Source organism: Hesperophylax consimilis, chromosome 3 (assembly GCF_061612785.1).
Source record: "Hesperophylax consimilis isolate HC1 chromosome 3, BYU_Hcon_1.0, whole genome shotgun sequence".
Taxonomy (NCBI): Eukaryota; Metazoa; Arthropoda; class Insecta; order Trichoptera; family Limnephilidae; genus Hesperophylax; species Hesperophylax consimilis.
Genome location: NC_142838.1, coordinates 28625723 through 28645826, shown reverse-complemented (window position 1 = coordinate 28645826; position 20104 = coordinate 28625723). Strand labels below are relative to the sequence as shown.

The following is a 20104-nucleotide window of genomic DNA, read 5'->3' as shown; positions in this document are numbered from 1 at the left end:
ACAGAATTAGAAGATCGGTCCCTCTGATGAGAAACTCAATAAACAACAAATAAATTAACATTATTATATTACTTTCAAAGGAGATTATAACATAATATTACATTAAAAATTGTATCCACATTCATTAAATTAATTTTGTTAATCTTGGATGGAATATTAATTATTTTGTTTTCCATAAGATTGTTATAAATTATTATCATAACAATCGTATTTCAAATATGATGCCACCTTATATTTTGAATAAGATTTTAGAATATAAATCCAGGTCCCTTGTCCGGCTCCGGCACGTCTTTGAAAAGTTTTAAGTAAATTTATATTCTACTTGAAGCGTAGAAAGTAAAATATTAATAGTATTACTTATGATCAAATACACGACTAGAATCCGGAGGATAATAGAAAGAAAAAGACAGAAATCATTACTTTTGCCTCCAAACTGATTCCCGCCCGGACAGCGTTGAAAGTTGCCAGGTCGAAAACTCCCAAACTTACCAAAACGCGATTGTCTAATCTAGGTATTTTTGAGGTCTTTGCTAGGGAGTTTCTATTTTTTGACTTGGCAATACTGGAGTTAACCCAGTGTTGCCAGATGCACGGTTTTTTTTGTAATTTATTTCTCCATTATTTTATACCGGTCTCAAAATAAGTATTTTGAGTGAGATGCGATTTTTTAGCATAGGTGGCGTAAGAGAAATCACTAATTCAGGAATGTAGTTTTGGAACTTTAATGTTTCTTTATCAAATTTTTATCTTTGTCAATAGTTAATATTTATGAAAACATTTAAGTAAAGAAATATATCTCGTAATTTTTATATATTCAATTTTTTTATCACATTACTTTGATGAATGTACCGTCCCTGGCTCACTAGGAAGCCAGTAAAAAATCCTGAATAAAGGCAGATACATTTATGACAAAAATACCAACATAACAATAATTAATTATTACATTTAAAACAATCAGCAATGCACTATATAACACAATGCATTTTAAATTATTTTCGGTAAATATTCGGAATCGCTGGACAAGGATTATATGAAATATTTTTAAATAAAACCTTCTGATTTACCTTAATTACTATAAAAGGAACGGTATACATTATTCTTAACACTGATAATGGAAAAAATTACAAAGTATATTTTACTTTTTTCTTAAAAGAAAGACAAACATTCCCAGGTTACGGATAACTTGACAATATTTGTAAATCTCTTACTACCATCACAATAAGCGTCCTTCAAAATATGGTAAAACATGTTTTTTTTACCTCTCAAACATGGTTTTTAGTTTTTGGTTATGGCATCACCGGTAAGCACAGACAAAGAAGTGTTATATCTATGGACAAAGACAACACATTTTTGACAGCCGACGGCAGTGTTTGCTTGTCGGATCTGCGCTTGTAGAAACCTCTAATAAAAACTGTCAACAATGATCTAAAAGCGTTGTATACGTGTACAGTTCATTACAAGTTTAAAAATTTTGATATATATATATAAAATAACAATCATGTCCGGACAAGGACACCAGTTTCCTGGAGGATTCCCTAATAATCCGGCCATGCGGAATAATTTTGCAGCGGGGTCGATGGGTCCTGCTATGCCGGGGTCTATGGGCAATCAACTATCAGGTAAGTTTATTTATTATTTATTCATCGAAAGCATGTTATTACTTACAATAATTATGTTATTATTATTATTTATGTTACGTATGTCGAAGAGATGTGTAACTAGTCCTGTTCCTTTTGGGGTAATTTCCAAAAATGACCTTTTATTTAAAACGTGGGCAACCTGTATAGGAATGCGGTGTCTAATAATATAGCTTAGATCTTCAGCTTCCAATTTATCAGTAAAACAGTTCCAGTTGTCACGAACGGAAACGATATTTCATGGCCGTCAACCTGAGCATTAATTATTTTATTTTTCCTTTGTACATTATACATTGTACGTGTTAACACACTTCATGCGGGCGAAAATAAGAGTCGCATTCGAGAAAATTGATTTTGTTTTAAACAGCTGTATCTTTGAAAATAATTCATATATTTTAATGAAATTTTTTAACATTGTACTCACCACATCCCAACTATAAAATTATTACTCGAAATTCAAGCCTATTTTTATAATACGACTCTATATACTGAAGTTAGTCAGTGTTGGGTCATTGATTTTTAAAAAAAGTACATATTTTATAAAATATGTACTTTTTTTACATTACAATTTTTTTTATTTTCATTTTCGTACATATTGTAAAACAAACAGAAAACTTCCTAAGATAAGTGTAAGGATGTATTATGCGTTCTACGGGCTTACATATAGTTTCCTTTTGGTAAAATATTATTTTATTTAAAAGACAAGACTTGATGGGGAACACTTCCCTCACCCTTTTAAATACATATAGATATAGTTGTGACCTTTATAAGTACATGTTACATTATTAATACATTTATTTAGAGAAAATACATTAGAGCACCATACTAGGCAGCTGCCTGTTTCATGGTGACCAATGGAGGCAATTGATGGACAACAATGCCTTTTCCACCATTCAAGTAGGGCCGGCGTAAAAGGTAGAACTACCCTTCCTGCCGGAAGTGTGTTAACATCCCAACTACATACAGATAGGTGGGACACGTTTAATACGCACTTTAAAAAACTTTGTATCATTTAGATAAAAATGAGAAGTAAATATTTCAGTTTCAGGAAATGGAAAATAATCAATTTGTATGGTTTTTCAATAAAATTAAAATCGATTGTTCACTTGGCGGCCATTGTTGTCGATGTGAATGTTTTAAGGTTAGCTTTTTTAACCCAAAATGTGAACCAAACAATCTAAAATAGGTTGTTAGTTAAGTTTAAGAAATAAATAAAAATTGCATAAAATAACTATTTTACTATTATTATGTCAAAACAAGATTTGAAGAAAAGACCCAACTACCAGTTTTTTGTTGTTTTTAATAAAATAGCTACTAACCTCTCGGACAAAGACTATTATTTACTTTGTGTTCCTTTGCGATCTGTCAAAACGTGAAAATTTTTGTTATATTTACGAGTTTTGTTAAAAGCTTCATAACTCACGTTTTGGGAAACGTAGCCTCATTCTAAAAGATGTTTTGGAAAGATTATGAAATTCACTATCGTATTGTATTGTTATACGTAAATATTTGCGTTTCTAAATATACATTTTCTGAAAACGTCAAAAATATGTAAAAATCGCTGACCATTATTTCAAAGCTGTGAAAAATGTACTTTTTTCTGAGTATCATAAAGAAATAACACTTTATATATTGAAGAAATATAATTAAAAACTATTAGTCACCTCAAAATATTAACCGTCCACACTAAAATATTTTTAATAAATTATTTAGAAACGCAATAAATTATGAACGAACAAGATGATAGATCCAATCGACTTAGATAATGCACCACTGATATTCTTGAATACAGACGCGTAGCGTTATTCATTATCGATACTCTGTTTTTTAAATCATGGCAATCCGTATACTAGTGATGGAAATAAATCGATTTTTGTAAAATCTCGCGCGTTTACGTGAAAAGACGTTCTAATGTCTTGACCGCTATTATCATATTTACGTCTTTTGACGTTCTAATGTTCTGAGTGGTTAATGCACTGTTTTTCATTTTCGGTTACTGAAATAGTTGTATCTCATTGTTATCTAACTGGTACAATTTTTTGTTTAAAATAAAATGTGCCTAATAACCTTGTCCAACTTTTCTGTAAATTTACCAATAATAATAGTGTTGTTAGTGTAGGTAAAGTAAATTATATTTGTAAACTTTTCTTTATGTAATTTCAGGAGTTATGGGACAGATGAATGCAGTGGGAGGGATGGGTGGTATGGGAACGCAAATGGGACAGTCCTACAACCCCAACATGCAACAGCAGATGGGCAACATGCCTGGGATGCCTCCGCAGGTATAATTCTAGTTCTACTTATTCTTTTTCAATTTTTACTGATGTAACAGTAGAACACAGTTAGATATTGTGTACTCCAACTAATTTTTACTGATGTAACAGTAGAACTCGGTATACATATTGTATTCTCCAACTCATTTTTACTGATGTAACAGTAGAACTCAGTACCTATAGTTATTGTGTTCTCCAACTCATTTTTACTGAGGTAACAGTCGAACTCAGTTAGATATTGTGTTCTCCAACTCTGTTTTTAGGAGATTTTATTGTACCTTAAATATTTTGATACTTGGTTTTAGCTATCCAAAATGTTTTAGTTGGATTATTATTATTAGGAGTAAATAAATGTGGAGATACAGAAACAATGCAAGGCTGATGTAAACGTAATGGCTTAGATTTAAAAAAGGGACGCTTAGATGGTTTGGGTATAAAGGACAGATGAATGAACAAAGAAGTGCAAGGAGAGTATGTGATGCGGAAGCTAATGGCAGCAGAAGTTGGGGACATCCGAGGAAGATTTGAATCAAATACTTGGGTCACATCAAGGTCAAGAATCAGAATAACAGGCAAGGAGTGTAGGCCAAGACACAGTTGTGTGGCGGTCCTGTCTTCCTACTCTCTGCCGACCACTGCGAAAAAAGATATGATGGTTAGTTAGTTGGAAATAATAAATAAAATTTAAAAAACTGTATTTATTTTAATAATAACTTGATTTTTTTTCGCAATAATATTGTTGTAGATTGTACTGTCACATAATGTGTTTTTCATAAAATTTATAAAAATCTTAGGGCCGTCTGTTTCAACAGAATGCTAAATCGTGAGCTAAGTTAAAAATTTAACTGTCAGTTAAAGTAACAAGGATGTTAAATCGGACCGCGCGCTGTTTCAAGTGCCTTTATGCAAAAGTAACAATTACTAGTGTGGCCAGTCTAAAAAGCAGAATATTCCTCGAAATTACGTGGAAAAACGCACGGCATTATTTTTTGGTACGGCCACACCGAAGATTATAAATATGATCTCTGGTTAAGTGACTGTCAAAATACAGAAGTTTGTTGTGCGTCATTATAACCCCTTCTGACTTCTTGTTTGTTATTGTGTTTGATTTTTTTATTTCAGAATTTAATTTTTACTTACATGATGAAGATCGATTTATAGTTTTAGAAATAATTTCTTGAGAGTATTGGAGGGGCTAGTTTCCTTTGATTAATTCCAACCAAACTTTGTAAGAAAAGTTATATATTTATTACATAGTTTCTTTTCAATTATAATTTGTATATTGAAACATTATATACAGGGTTTAATATAATAATAAGTTTTATACCAAAGTTTATGAAAAAGGATATACTTTTATTACATTGTTTTGTTCCTAGAAAAATATTTCTGTCGGTATTTAAAAATAAATGACAACCTGTTATAATATATACGATATTACACGGAAAAAATATAATTTACTTTCCATTAGTCGTAATATCTCCCTCAATTTGATCCGTCACAAATTTTGCAAGCTCTTTCGACATGCGATACCGTGCCAAAAATTTGGAATCATCCCAAATGACCATATTATTAACACGGGGTCGAAATGTTTTTGGCTTTCGCTGTAAAACATATTGCATGATGAATTCATCTTCACTACTGTCATCTTCGATAATATTAATCATGATTAATAATCGTTTCGTAACAACACTCAACAGAAGAACCTTACGTATAGAACTGTCAAATATGTCAAAATGGCGGAGTAACTCGAGAATCGCGAATAACTCGCGAGTAACTCTCGGATTTCGGGAAGTTAAAACAAAAGTTAAAAGTGACGTAAAACCAGGAGTTAAATTGATTGAAAAACGCATTTTGGTGAAATTTAACTTTAGCATTTACTTTTATTCTTACTTTTACTATAGCTAGCGTTGAAACAGACGGCCCTTATACATCTATCCTACAAAGTTTCTTTTTTTAGCTAATTATACTCAAAGAAATGTTTTTTCTCTCCAATGCCATTAAAAAAATTTAATATGCTGAAGAAATTTTTTCCAGCTAGAAGTGTCTTCACAATAAAAATAAGTCATTTTTGTGATTTTCCTGTAAATGAATACAGTTCTATAACTTTTGAAAATTAAATTAGATGCCTAGAATTTGCACACTAGAGGTTAACAATAATTCTTTATAAACATTACAGAGCATGGCCATTGCAAGTTCTACACCTTCCCCCAACCAAGGAATGAGTGTGATGGGGATGGGCCCCTCCATAGGAGCCAGTTCAGTGATGGCAGGCGGCATGGGGGGCCAGGGCATGGGGGGCGCCATGGGCATCGCCTCCATGCAAGGGGGCAACCCTGCCCTAGGCGGCAACATGAACACCGGTGTAGGCGGCGTGAATGCCAACGCTGCCATCAACCAGGCCAACGCTAACATCAGTCAGGCCAATCAGATGGCCAATCAGCCGCAGCAGAATAAGGAGTTTAATACTGCTTCACTGTGCAGGTCACTTTTCTGAATACTTAATAAATTTTATTGACACTTCATTCGTAATAGTACACAACTGCTGACCCTATGCTGGCGTCCTAAAATACCTGAAAAAACCCTTGGCTCTCTGCAGAAACGGACTGCAATCTTCATAGCTTAGTAGGTGGGTAGTGCCGTCCTTGTCTACCAGTATTTTATTGGAAGATCCTCCAAGGATCTAGCATCATTAATAATCCGAACATTTGTACACAGTTGACACTTGTTATATGACCATGGGTTTTTTCTACGATTTGTTGAGTTCAAAAGCTTGACTATGTAATGATTTAATGTAAACATAGGACTGACACCTTCCCTAGTAAGGTGGGAAACAAACCCACACTTTTCTAGACCATTAAAACAAGCGTTAACATCACAGTAAACCTTTTTTTTTTATCTGTCATTGAAGATAGTACAGTGAAACTCTCTTAAGAAGTTTTATGAAAAAGGTAAACATTACAAATCAAAACAAAACCATCCCATGGACAAAGTAAACACAATTTTAAAACTGTTAAAGTACATCCCTCGAAAAAGCCACTCGAATTCGGATAGTAAAAGTTGCAGCATTCCAAAAGGTTCATACTGTTGATCTTATTTTAAATTGGTGTAAAGGCAATGGATTATACATATTTACTTGTTAGTGATTACTCACTCTTAACTTGACAGTTGAAGACAGAGCTGTGGATATACGCCGTCTCTTTTTTACGCTTTCGTTTACTATATGAACTGAGGGAGAAAGAAAGACTTGTTGTGATTAATTTTACCAAGCGGTTTGATAAAAGGACACCGCAAGTAATTTTGCTAACCGCAAACTAATGATAGCGGGTTCTTTGCCTCAGAACCGTTTGCGTACTGCAACCCTGCCATGGCACTGCACAGAAAAATCTCACAAAGTCTACGCGGCAAACTGCTTATTAGTTGGCGGACTTTAACTTTTTTGCACGCTTGCTGCTTGCTCCAATGGCATTTGAAATTTGAGAGACTATTGTTATGATGTATTTTCGCCAGGCACAGTCGACTATCGTATATTTTTAAAGATATTTTAATCCTTTTCTAGAAATTCCTTATGAAAATAATATGCGCAGCTCAATATTATGTCCTACCTGTAGGTTCATTTATGGTCCTACCTAACTAGCAGACATCGAATAGCTACGATTTCGCACATAAATAAATGGCGTGATGCTTGAATCAGAAAGTTATATCATACGAGCTGTTTGACGCTGAAATTATAATCTGTGAACGCATCCAAAAACTACAAAAATCATTTGCGAAGTTTCGTTTCAATCTACATTTTAAATTTATGCATATGTATTTCCTAACCTTCAAACTTAATTTACGACAAATGTCAGATGAAACATGATGCACGGCAATTTTTGATGTTTGAATGAAAAAAACGTAATTATAATGCATATTTTACCATCTCCCCCGCCATATAATCATGTTGTTATGTATTTAAAGGTGAAATATTCCGTATTAACCGTGATCCGATAGATTATCAAAAGTTTTTCGTGTTTTACAAATTCGATGGAATAAAAATTTTATACAATAATATTACGAAACATCTCTATGTTCATTATCAAAGGGAAGATTATTGAAGGAGGCGTCAAATGTAGATCTAGCCCACGTTGTCATTAAGGTTGAGTTTAATATAATCTTTCATGTTATTTCGGCCTTAAAGACGCTTGCATATTTGTTACATAATTCCGCATTGTTTATTCGTTCCATTGCTATTTTACCTAGTTAGGGGATTAGGAGACGGGGTATTTGGTTTATTTATTGGTTATGGCAGGTTACGGCTTACGGCCCGGCGGCCGACAAAGGGTTTTATGGTCTCAGGTACTAGGTATGGGTTTCAGTCAACGTCTTTCAATTTATGTCTTGAAAAAAGGTTCATTTTAGATATTTTGCGACACAATATTTCGTTTGTGTTGATTTTACCGCCGGATTTCTAAAACCTCTTAAGCGGGAAGCAGTTTTAGCTCTAAAACTTCTTATGTGGGAAAAAATCGTGTTTTTTGTATGGAATTTTCAATGGACCAAAAACAAATCTGAACGAAACATGAAACAGAACAAGACACGGAAAATACAAAGATGACAGTCACAACTAGGAATCGAACTCAGGATCTCTTGTATTACTATAGATGAGTAGGTTATGCATATTGCTGTAGCCCTCCGAGGAGTGCTTCTTTTTAAAATAACTCGAGTTCTAAGAGTAGGTTCCATTTTTTTGGGCATGAACTGGGTAATGAGTGCTGTGGCGAGTGTCGGGACCCACGGTTCCGACCTTGAACTCGGTCCCGCACCCGAACCCTGGTGTAAGTCCTGCTGCGAGTCCGGACCCGCACCAAGACTCAGACCTACGCACCTAATTTTTTAAAATTTTAATTTTAATATAAAAGTATATAAAACATAGCTAAATGCTTTACATTCCCAAGAGTTAAGAAACTCATTTACATTAATCAAATCTTAACTAAGACTGAAAATAGTTTTTTTTTGCAATCACTTAAATAATTTGTTGCTAGTATTGATTTCTAAGTCTGTGTCAGTTGATATTATTATTCAACGAACTACCTGTACCCCGCCACGCGATGCTGTGGCTCAGTCTGTGCAGATAGAGAAACAATAGAGCGTGTTGCTTTTACGTTCAACAGATGGCACTGTTTTGTAAAAAAACATGTTTTTATATAAAAACACATGCGTATTATTCGAATGCAACATAGTGTCAAAATTTCAAAGCAATCGATGTTCAACTTTCGGAGATTTATGATTTTGAACAAACAAAAATTAACATTTTCGAATCAAATCGCATAAAACTCCAATATTATTGAACAATAAACTTAATATTATTGAAATATAAAACCTTCATGCACCATAAACAGAATAGACTGCTATAATATAAGCAAAGGCTGATGTGTCACCACTCACTGAGAACACGAGAGGATGCGGGGGGACACGGGTGCCGGGAAGCGAAACTGCCGAGAACTGGGTGCATGTAAAGACGCATTCGGGTCCGAGTTCTCTGGGAGTGGTTGACTTGAAAAAGGAGTAGGAGGGGGATCTCCATTCTTTGGGAGATTCCCGCAAAGCGAGAACTCATTCCGGCTGAATCTACACACCGCTATGTCTTAACGGGACAGTGCCTTAACCACTCGACCATTGAGACGTAATTATTTATCAAACATATTATTTGTCAATCTCATATTTTAAATTCAGAATTAACAATATTAATTCACATATTTTTGGCAGCTACCTTTTTGAATGATCACAACTTTCTAATGAATTGGTTTGTAACCTAGATAGTGAAGGTTATACCCATCAATGTAATAAATAAATAAAATTTACAAAAATGATTTAATCATTTACTGCGTGTCAAGGAAGAGCTTTTTCTACTGCTATTGCAACCTTAAAAACCTGTGAAAAGAATCCCTATGGATTGTACATGTGCGTCTTAATTCTCATTTATTTATTATTCTCTATTTTAAATGTTTTTATTTTCAGATTTGGACAAGAAACTGTGCAAGATATCGTTAGTAGAACACAAGAAGTGTTTCAAACGCTTAAACAAATCCAGGTACATGCATATTTAATTTACTAATAATAGAAATCAATAATATCCGCTCCTTTTACTCTCCAACTTATTATCAAACATAGGAATCAGAATTTGGATTATACATAATATATAAATTTTCACATGTAGCATTTTATTTGTGGGTATACTTAATCATACAGAACCAATTGAATACTTTTTGTAATAAATTAATCATTAACAACGAAATAATCACAAACAACGTATAGATATGCTACCACTTTAACAATTTATTTTGTAACATTGGCTCCTCAGCTGATAATATACATAACAAAATCACACACAATCTAGCCAAAGAAATAACATTAGTGCATGATAGTATGGAATCATTATATTTTCACCCTACCACGGAATTAGATATAAGTAAAACAATAAAATCCTTTAAACTAAATGCAAGTGCTGGTTATGATACACTCAAATGTAAGACAGTTCTAAGTCTCTCCACAGAATTGGTTCTTATTTTATCAAAGTTAATTAATCAGTGTCTTAAAGAGGGAACTTTTCCAGATAGTTGTAAAATTGCTAAGGTAGTAATACCAATTCACAAAGGTGGGTCCAAAACGAATACCTCAAATTACAGACCCATTTCTATCTTACCAATCTTATCTAAAATCTTTGAACGTGTAATCTACGATAGATTAAACAACTTTCTATCAAAAAAATCGTTCTTATATAAAAAACAATATGGCTTTAGGAAAAAATCAAACACACTTGCGGCAATTAATGACTTAATCAGTAAACTTAGGAGCAGTGTTGATGGTGGAAATTATATTTTATCTATACTAATTGACCTTCAAAAAGCCTTCGATACAGTAAGCCATGACATACTTCTCAAGAAACTCAAGAAAATTGGTGTAGTTGGTCCTGCTCTTAATCTATTCAAATCATATCTTAGCAACAGAAAGCAATTCGTTAGCATCAATAGTCAAAATAGCAACCACCTACCAATAAACTACGGAGTTCCGCAAGGATCCATACTAGGACCACTTCTGTTCCAAATTTATATAAATGATATCTCCCAATTAGATTTAAACGGTGATATTTTTTTATATGCAGATGATACTGCAATTTTCTACTGGGGTAAAGATTTAAACATCTTACTAGAAAATGCTCCAGTTGGCTCCAATCAAATATCCTAACAATGAATGTTAATAAAACAGGATACATGATTTTCAGCTCAACCGGTAAAATCATTCCTCCTCATGTACCCTTAAAAATTGAATATAACAACCTGCAAATCCTGATACAGGAGAAATATCTTAGGCTGTGCATTGATAAACACCTAACTTTTAAACAGCTTATTCAAGATATAAAAGATAAAAACAACCCCTCAATTAGCGTATTTAACCGGATATCATATCTGTTACCAAATAAAATTTAAAAAAAGGTCTATATTATAGCCTCGTACATTCACATTTAAACTACTTGATTGAGATCTGGGGAAATGCATATGAAACATATATAAATGAACTACAGATAACACAAAACAAAGTAATCAAAAAGCTATTTCACTTCAAACCTAGAACATCCACAAAAAAATTATATATGGAAACAAAACTATTAACATTAAGAAAATTATATGAATATAATACATGTCTCCTCAACTACTCCGTAACTAGCAACTACTCCGTAGTTCAAAAACGACAACAAGGTCTAACATAAACCACCAGGTCCAAAAATCTCTGAAGGCGGCGCGGCTAAAATGGCCGGTGAACCCCAACACTGTGGTCGCCGTTACAGCTGACGATGTAGATATCGCCCTCACTTCAACAAAAGCTGGGAAAGCAGCTGGATGTGATGGAGTTCTCCCAGACTTTCTGAAACATGCTGGACCATGGACAAAAATATGGATCGCAAAACTATTTACTGAAATTTTCAAAACTGGAGAAATACCAAATACCTGGAGAAAGTCTAAAGTTATTGCGATCCTCAAACCCAACAAGCCAGCAGAGGATCCGAAAAGCTACCGGGCAATTTCAATTTTAAGTACCATGTACAAACTTCTTGAGCGAGTTGTGCTCCGCAGACTTACTCCAATTTTGGAGAAAGTGGTCCCACAAGAGCAAGCTGGCTTCAGACCAGGCCGTAACTGCTGCGATCAGGTGTTAGCACTGACAACACACATTGAATCTGGTTTCCAGAAACGGCTGAAGACTGCTGCAGCGTTCATTGATCTCTCTGCGGCCTACGACACGGTGTGGCACAAAGGCCTCCTTGTTAAACTGTACGACACCATAGAGGATGGCAACACAGTACGACTCATTGAGCAACTGCTAACTGGCCGTACCTTCAGGGTTTTTCTAGGAGGGCGAAAAAGCAAAAAAATACCCCTCAATAATGGCCTTGCCCAGGGCTCAGTGCTGGCCCCATCGCTATTTAACATCTACACTCGAGACCTCCCTCACACTGAAGGCAGAAAATTTGCTTACGCAGATGACATCGCCGTCACAGCTCAAGCCAAAACCCTTAAAGCAGCAGAAGATATCCTCAATTCTGACCTAAAGGCTTTGGAAGAATATTTCCTCAATTGGCGACTAAAGCCAAATGGGTCGAAAACAGTTGCGACAGCTTTTCATCTTAGCAATTCACAAGCGGATGCCAAACTCTGTGTTCAGTTTGATGGAAAAAATATTTACCATGACCCCCACCCCCGCTATCTCGGAGTTACTTTGGACAGGAGCTTGAACTACCGGCAACACATGGAAACAGTGGGTAAAAAAAACCAGGACAAGGCTTAACTTAGTTAATAAGCTAGCTGGAACTAACTGGGGATGCGACGCCAACACGCTCAGAACAGCATCCATTGCCCTGGTTTTCTCAACGGCTGAATACTGTGCTCCAGTATGGGCTAGAAGCGCCCACACTTCCATGGTAGACGTTCAGCTTAATGCGACAATGCGAACCATCAGCGGGACTTTAAAATCTACTCCTCTCCCTTGGCTCCCCGTACTTGCAAACATAACCCCGCCAAACATCAGGCGAGAAATTGCAACACTGAGGGAATACAAGAAGGCGCTGCAAAAAAGCGCAATACCTCTACACGAAGATGTCGTCTCCCACCCGGCATGCCGCTTGAAGTCCCGAAAGCCCTTCTGGGCGGAAGGAGAGAGGCTCCTCCGACTACCTCTCACCCCAGAAGATAGGTGGAAACTTGAGTGGCAAACGGCCAACGTGGGAAATGCCCATCTCATACAGGACCCCACCGAGAGACAGCCTGGGTTCTCACTGCCTCGCAAAACCTGGTCCGCCATCAATAGGTTAAGGTGCTCCCATAGCCGCTGTGCCCACATGATGCACAGATGGGGCCTTAAAGAGTCGGCGATGTGTGAATGTGGTGCGGTGCAGACTACCGAACATGTGGTCAACGAATGCCCGCTCCATTCATTCCCCGGCGGGATTGATGAGGTCCACATGACGACGCCTGAGGCCCTAAAATGGCTCGCAGATCTAGATGTCCCCCTCTGACCCCCCACCATACGAAAGAAGAAGAAGAAATGTCTCCTTATACACAAAATAAATAATAAACTCATACATACAAATCTAGAACTCATTAAAACTTCCCAAGTACACACACACTTTACACGGCAACACGATAAAATACATTTAAACACCATACATACTCATTATGGCCAGCAATCCATTGGTTACGAGGGGAGCAACATATATAATTGCCAATTAAAAATGTGTAGGTACATTTAAAAAAAAATTGTTCACTTTTATGCTCAATAAACAAAACAATGAAAGTGAATAATATCATTAGGTACATTAAAAAAAAAAATTTCACTTTTATGCTCAAATGAATAATATCGTTATGTAATTTATTTATGTGTAATGTGCAAAATGGGTACCCAAAACCATTTGAAATGCAAAATGGAAATGGGTCAAAACTTCTCCATTTGAAAATGCAAAATGCAACATGGTTTTTAGAAAAGCATTTCAAATGCAAAATACCTATTTTCAAAATGCATTGAAAATGCAAAATGATTTCTCAGGTCAAACAATTAAAATAATTATAGAATTTTTAAACAATTTTGTCATTTAATAATGGTCATCAATGTAGAACAAACATATTACATGATGGTAAATCCAAAAACACCACGACTACAGATTATTTAGTGAAACCACAAAAAATTTGCGCAGGACTAATGTTGCCAACGTAAAAACATAGAAACTGCTATCTAACATTTAATATTACAGCGTCATGGCCCCATGTTCAGTATTTGAATCAGTATTTTTTGTAATGGTATCACTCAATTGCCAGGGCTCCTGCCAGGGAGCAACTTGACAAATGTAAATTATCTCTCATAGCGAGGTTGAGAACCGACTGATATTTGGGGCTTATGAAAAAAAGATGAGTGGAGATAGTAGGAAGAATGTTGAACAAAAGCATTTAAAATGGAAAATGCATTGAGAAAAGCATTTAAAATGCAAAATGGAAAATACCCATTTTGCATTTCCATTTGAAATGGATTTATTTGAAATAAAGCACATCTCTGGTAATGTATTAGTTATTTCTAGTTAAATAAATGAAATTGTAATTTTCTTTTATCTAGAATAAAAACAAAATAATAATTAGAATAAAATAACTTAGTTTGAATACTACTTTATTTATGTATAATATATGAACCAACTGGTTTCGATTCGACCTGAACCTTCTGTACTAGAATGTTTCAATAGGAATATGTTTTATGAAACCCTGATGAAGGTTCAGGTCGAATCGAAACCCCTTGGTTTATATATTATACTCAAATAATGTGGTATTCTAGTTATTTTATTCTAATTAACTTAATATTTATCCATATTATTAACCTTTTCAGCCCCCCAATGGAACCACCCAGGGAGCCAACACTAGTAATGAAAAGAAGGCCAAAGTTCAAGAGCAGTTGAGAACTATTCGATTACTTTTCAAACGATTACGACTTATCTATGAAAAGTGTAATGAAAACTGCCAAGTTCCGGTAATAATTCTTTTGTCATAATAATTTTAGCTATTTCCTTTTATGATATTTAGGGTAACCAACCATTATATTGTCAGTGTTTTGTAGTAAGGTTGATTTAGCCATTTTCACAAAAATGTGTTATTGAAATAATAACCAACAAATATATTTTTCCTTTTTGTTTGTTATATTATGAAGTGAATCTTATCAGGGAACATTTAATTGACTGAGCGTAGTGAAGTCCTGTTTCAACTCGACCACTTTTCATTTTGTCTGTCTGTAAAAAGGTACTATCGTCTTTGATAGTACCTTTTTATTCCAGCAGAGCGCGTTCTGGCGCACAAGCTGTCATATCAGAGTAATCAATCTTATACAAAGTCTACTGTTCACAAAACTATTAGTAATACTTTAATAGTTAGTCGACAGCTTTTATTTCTATTTGAAAACCACACAAGAGTCCCAACTCCCCACTGTATGGAGCCAGTGGGACTATGGCATCCCCAATAGGATATTTTGACAAACTATAAAAAAATAAGTAGAATATTTAAAGTATATTTTTTGATTCTGATAGTCTTATTAAAAATGTGTAATTTTATTATTTCATTCATGATTTTAAAATGATCTAAAACCGCAACTTCTGAAACAGTTCCAACTGGCCACAACGTCATTGTGATCTAGAAAATACTACTAGCTGGTCAGCGTGAAAGATGAGCAACTTTTCATTTTTCCGCCAAAATGTGGATTTTGTTAGTGAATTTGTGAATGTGTCTGTGACAGCCGGCTGGCACGGACACATTCAGGAAAAATCAAAAGTTGCTCATCTTTCATTTATTTGTTGACATAAAATGTACGTAAAAATGCCACCATTATTTTTATATAAAAATAACACAAATTTTATGAATATTATAGATTATGATCACTAAACACTGCTAATGCCATTGCAAGCAATGTTTCGATTCTAAATGGTGGTATTTCACCAGGATTATACGTGAGTATTTTCTCCTCTGAAATGTACAACCTCTCCTGTAATTGAATGGGGTTTTTTCTTGATGTCTTTGTTTTATCCTCAGGGTATGGAGTACACGCACATTGAGAGCCTCATCCCCCTGAAGGAAGAATATGAACACAAGACTATCGATGAGAAGAAGACTTCGGAAGCCTACAAAGTTGTGTGCGAAGAGAACAAAGAACTAACTGACCAAGTCATGACCAAGAATGCCCAATTGAAAGAAGTTATTAATAATCTAAGAACTATAATTTGGGAGATTAATGTAATGCTGACCATGAGGAGATCTTAATATAATGTGATATTATTTTATGTTTTAAAACCTGTTTACTGTTCATTTGCAAATCTGTCCAACTGTATACAATTTGAACTGTTCTTTCTTGTGAAACTCATATGTGCAAGAGACTGGAAAAATAGGAAAATTAATTGGACCATTTTTGAATTTCAGTTTTCAAGGGACTGAAAACAATTGAATTTCTCGCATTAAAACTTTTAACGCGGGAATCTTGAAAGCGGGTTTCATTTTAGTATCGATTCTGTAAAGGCAGAAGAAAATAACCCACACAAAAATGTTTTACAAAACCTTTTAATTAAATTACTTTTTTTATGGTTTGTTCCAACGCCAGCGTATCCTTAAGGATAAGTTTAAAAAATCATTTCTCTGAAAATAAGTACCAATTTTTTGGGAAACTGCGTATGGTAGATTACATACCATTTTATAGATACATAAACACATTATCTGGTAAGACAGTACATCTTACAAACCCATAATTTTGCAAAAAACCAAGTAAAGTTATGATGAAAATGGAATCAGGAATACACGGTGAAAAAAAATTTCGGCCGCACCTAGAGTTAAATGCTCACATATACATATTATAAAAACACATATGGTTGTGCTAATTATGGGATTTAAAAATATATTCTGTGTTAGAGTTATCTTTAAACCTAGGCTTCTCAATACCAAATGTTTAAAAATGATTTGTTTATATGTAGCGGGTTTGACGATAACATATCGTGTTTCTGCCACCCAGTGGGTGCAGCAGATCTGGTCATATATGATACACATTTTGTATTATATTCTAAGAGGTTTATGCTCTTTTGCCATTGTCTATACATATTATTTTTCCACATATATGTCATTTATTACTGGAAAATGTTTTTTTTTTCCATTTTGCCTTTTCACAGTTGCAAACAATGTTAACCTAATGCAAAAATATTTTTAATTGAGAGATTTTTTTTGTGTATCGATAAGTAATAACTTGAGTGGTATTGATAATTATTATTTTTTATAATAAATAGAGAATTTACAAGACAAGAAAGTTTAGATTAGTGATGGAAATGGACAACATCTTATTCAAAATATGTTGCTTGTTTGGTGCTCTGAGCATTAAGTGGAAAAATATTATAATGCACTTATTTTTGGAAAAATAGGCAACTTAATACAATTTGCTCAAAAACTGCGAAAAGCATGTTTGCCTTTCCAGGAATGATAATACATATTATTATACATGTATTATCATTTATAATATTATATGTGTATTATCATTCATAATATTATATGTGTATTATCATTCATAATATTATTATACATTATCATTTGTAATATAATATATGTATTATCATTCATAATATTATACATGTATTATCATTTACCTAATTATTTAATATTGTGTTAGCATTATTACTTAGATACATAATAATATGTATGTTCCTACAAACAAATTTTGTAAACATAAAAAATTGTGTATTTTTTTCTACTACTTATAATAATCTTTTATTATTAATTTTTTATTTTACTGATTTTCAATACCCCTATGTGTATGTGTTTCTCATCCTAATAAATAAGTTTTAATATAATTGCGTGCTTATTTCATATTTGTATGGATTTTTATTAGCTTGTGTGCCATGCAAAATAAAAATTGCACAATAATTTCCATTTAATATTTTTAAAAAAATTTAAAAATTCATGAGAATTGACTGATTGTTAAAAATAAAGGTGCAATAAACCTGGTTTAATCAGGCTTTACACAAACCATAGAATAACGAATAATACTAGAAGTACCTTCCATACAAATTTGAATGGAAACAAATGTTCCATTCAGCCCAATAGCCTGCTTACACTCGCCTGACATCTTAGATCTCCACCCCATTTAAATTTCCTAAACACTATTTATCATTGGAAATTTAAGACTCGATCAGGCAAATGTTTAGATCACTGCAGCCGGGCATTTCTTGTGTTATGTTATGACATAAATATAGTATAAAAATCAACATTTTGAATTATGAAAGCTTTTTCTTACTTAGTAACCCTTTCAGCACATGGCGATAACATCCAATGCATAAATAAACCACTCAATAGATTGAAATCTTCGGGATTTTTGTATGAAACAAATTGGTCCTCTATTTAACTATAGATATGCTAATATTTAGATAAAATTTTACGCGTGCGACAATATTACGTCACACACCGTCAACGAGTATAGAGGAAACTCGAAAGGCTCCACCATAGACAAAATAATTCTCATTTGATTTGGCGTTGACAGTGAAAATCGGAAGGCTCTCTGATCGTGACAGAAATACTGTTACTTTTTTTTTTTTTTTTTTTTTTTTTAAGTCGGAGGCGGTTTACTTACGTTCCCCGCGAGCACTTAGGCCATAGGCCCATTGTACTATCTCCCATTTTACCTCATTCCCTTGCCAGTAACCCGGTCCCTTTAATGAAGTTCACCAGGGCTGTCATTGGATATGTGGCGATGTCTTCTGGTTCCACACTGTGTCTTCCCAGGTATCTGAGCCTTATTCCCAGCAGAGCGGGACATTGGCACCATAGGTGAATTGGAGTCTCTTCCTCCTCTTCACATTTCCTACAGATGTTGGTGTTTTCCACTCCCAACAGTTGCATGTGTCTCCTGAGATGGCAGTGTCCCGTTAATAGTCCTACCAGTTCCCTCAGTGAGTTTCTGTCCATATCGAGTAGTTGCCTGGTTCGGTTAGGGTCCGGTCCGTTTATGAGTACTTTAGATTGCCTCATTCCGGGTGCCTTCTTCCATTCCTTCCAGTGTTGGGATTTGACCCACCTCTTGATATGTAGTTTGGTGTGGCAAGCTGCTACTCCTACGGCCGGCTCGGATCCCGCAAGTGGTGCTTTCGCCCCTTTCCTTGCTAGTTCGTCAGCCCGCTCGTTGCCCTCAATACCTTTATGTCCTGGTACCCAGAGCAGGGTTACTTTATTGATGGTCGCCAGTTCTATAAGGATAGTCCTGCATTCCATCACCAGTCTGGAGTCGCATCGGTTACTTTCCAGTGCCATTAAGGCCGCCTGGCTATCTGAACATATATTTATGTTCTTATTTCTGTACCCGATACTCATATTCTCCTGTGCGCAGGCTAAGATGGCTTTCATCTCAGCTTGAAACACAGTGCAGTGCATTCCTAGAGGTATACTGAGTTCCCTCTTAGATCCCTGTAGACAGACCCCGGCCCCTGTTCCTTCCTCCATCTTGGACCCATCTGTGAACCAGATTAGTTCCTGTTTGGAGTTTGGACCTGGGACCGAGTCCCATTCCTCCCTTGTGGGGTACGTCACTTTAAACAGCTGTCCGAAGAAGTATTCGGCTTGCTTGCCGTCCTGCTTCATCCCAGCCGTCGGACTAATTGCCCTCAGTCTTATTCCTATCTCTGTGTGACTGTTTCTGGGCAACTCTCCTCTCCATTGGCCATTGCAATGTAACCTGTAGGCTGCCGCCATCGCCGCCCCCTCTATTTCTATGTTTAGTGGGGGTAGGTTCAGCAGCACTCCCATGGCTAGTATTGGAGTGGTTCTCATGGCTCCTGTGATGCTTCTGCATGCAAGTCCCTGTATGTGATTGAGTGTGACCATCACTGTTTTCAGTGTTGTTCTCCTCCACCAGACCAGGGCTGCGTGCATGATCCTTGGTTTTACAACGGCTGTGTAAAGCCATTGCATCATTTTAGGTTTGAGACCCCACGTTCTGCCGCAGATTCGCCTAGTTGCCCACATCAGAGCACAGGCCTTTCTGCCTACAGTTTCCACCTGGTTTTTCCAGCTCAGTTTGGCATCTATGATGACTCCGAGGTACTTAACCGTGTCAGAGGGTTCTAATTCCTTTCCATAGAAGGTTGGATTGCTCCATCCTTCTAGTTTC

The 20104-nt window shown here is 35.3% G+C and overlaps 1 protein-coding gene across 2 annotated transcripts in view; it reads left to right on the top strand.

Moving 5' to 3' along the window:
• The first annotated feature begins 1351 nt into the window (after positions 1 to 1351).
• Positions 1352 to 20104, top strand: part of LOC149425225 (uncharacterized) — a 34696-nt gene continuing 15943 nt past the window's right edge. Inside the window, exons 1-6 of one of the 2 annotated variants that reach the window (XM_089650124.1) lie at positions 1352 to 1619; positions 3801 to 3919; positions 6087 to 6391; positions 9908 to 9980; positions 14813 to 14953; positions 16003 to 17651. In XM_089650124.1, the coding sequence (XP_089506250.1) occupies positions 1499 to 1619; positions 3801 to 3919; positions 6087 to 6391; positions 9908 to 9980; positions 14813 to 14953; positions 16003 to 16230 (987 nt within the window). In that variant the 5' untranslated portion in view covers positions 1352 to 1498 and the 3' untranslated portion in view covers positions 16231 to 17651. Of the gene's footprint in view, positions 1620 to 3800; positions 3920 to 6086; positions 6392 to 9907; positions 9981 to 14812; positions 14954 to 16002; positions 17652 to 20104 lie in introns of those variants that run through there. The other variant, XM_089650116.1, reaches the window with a different exon arrangement.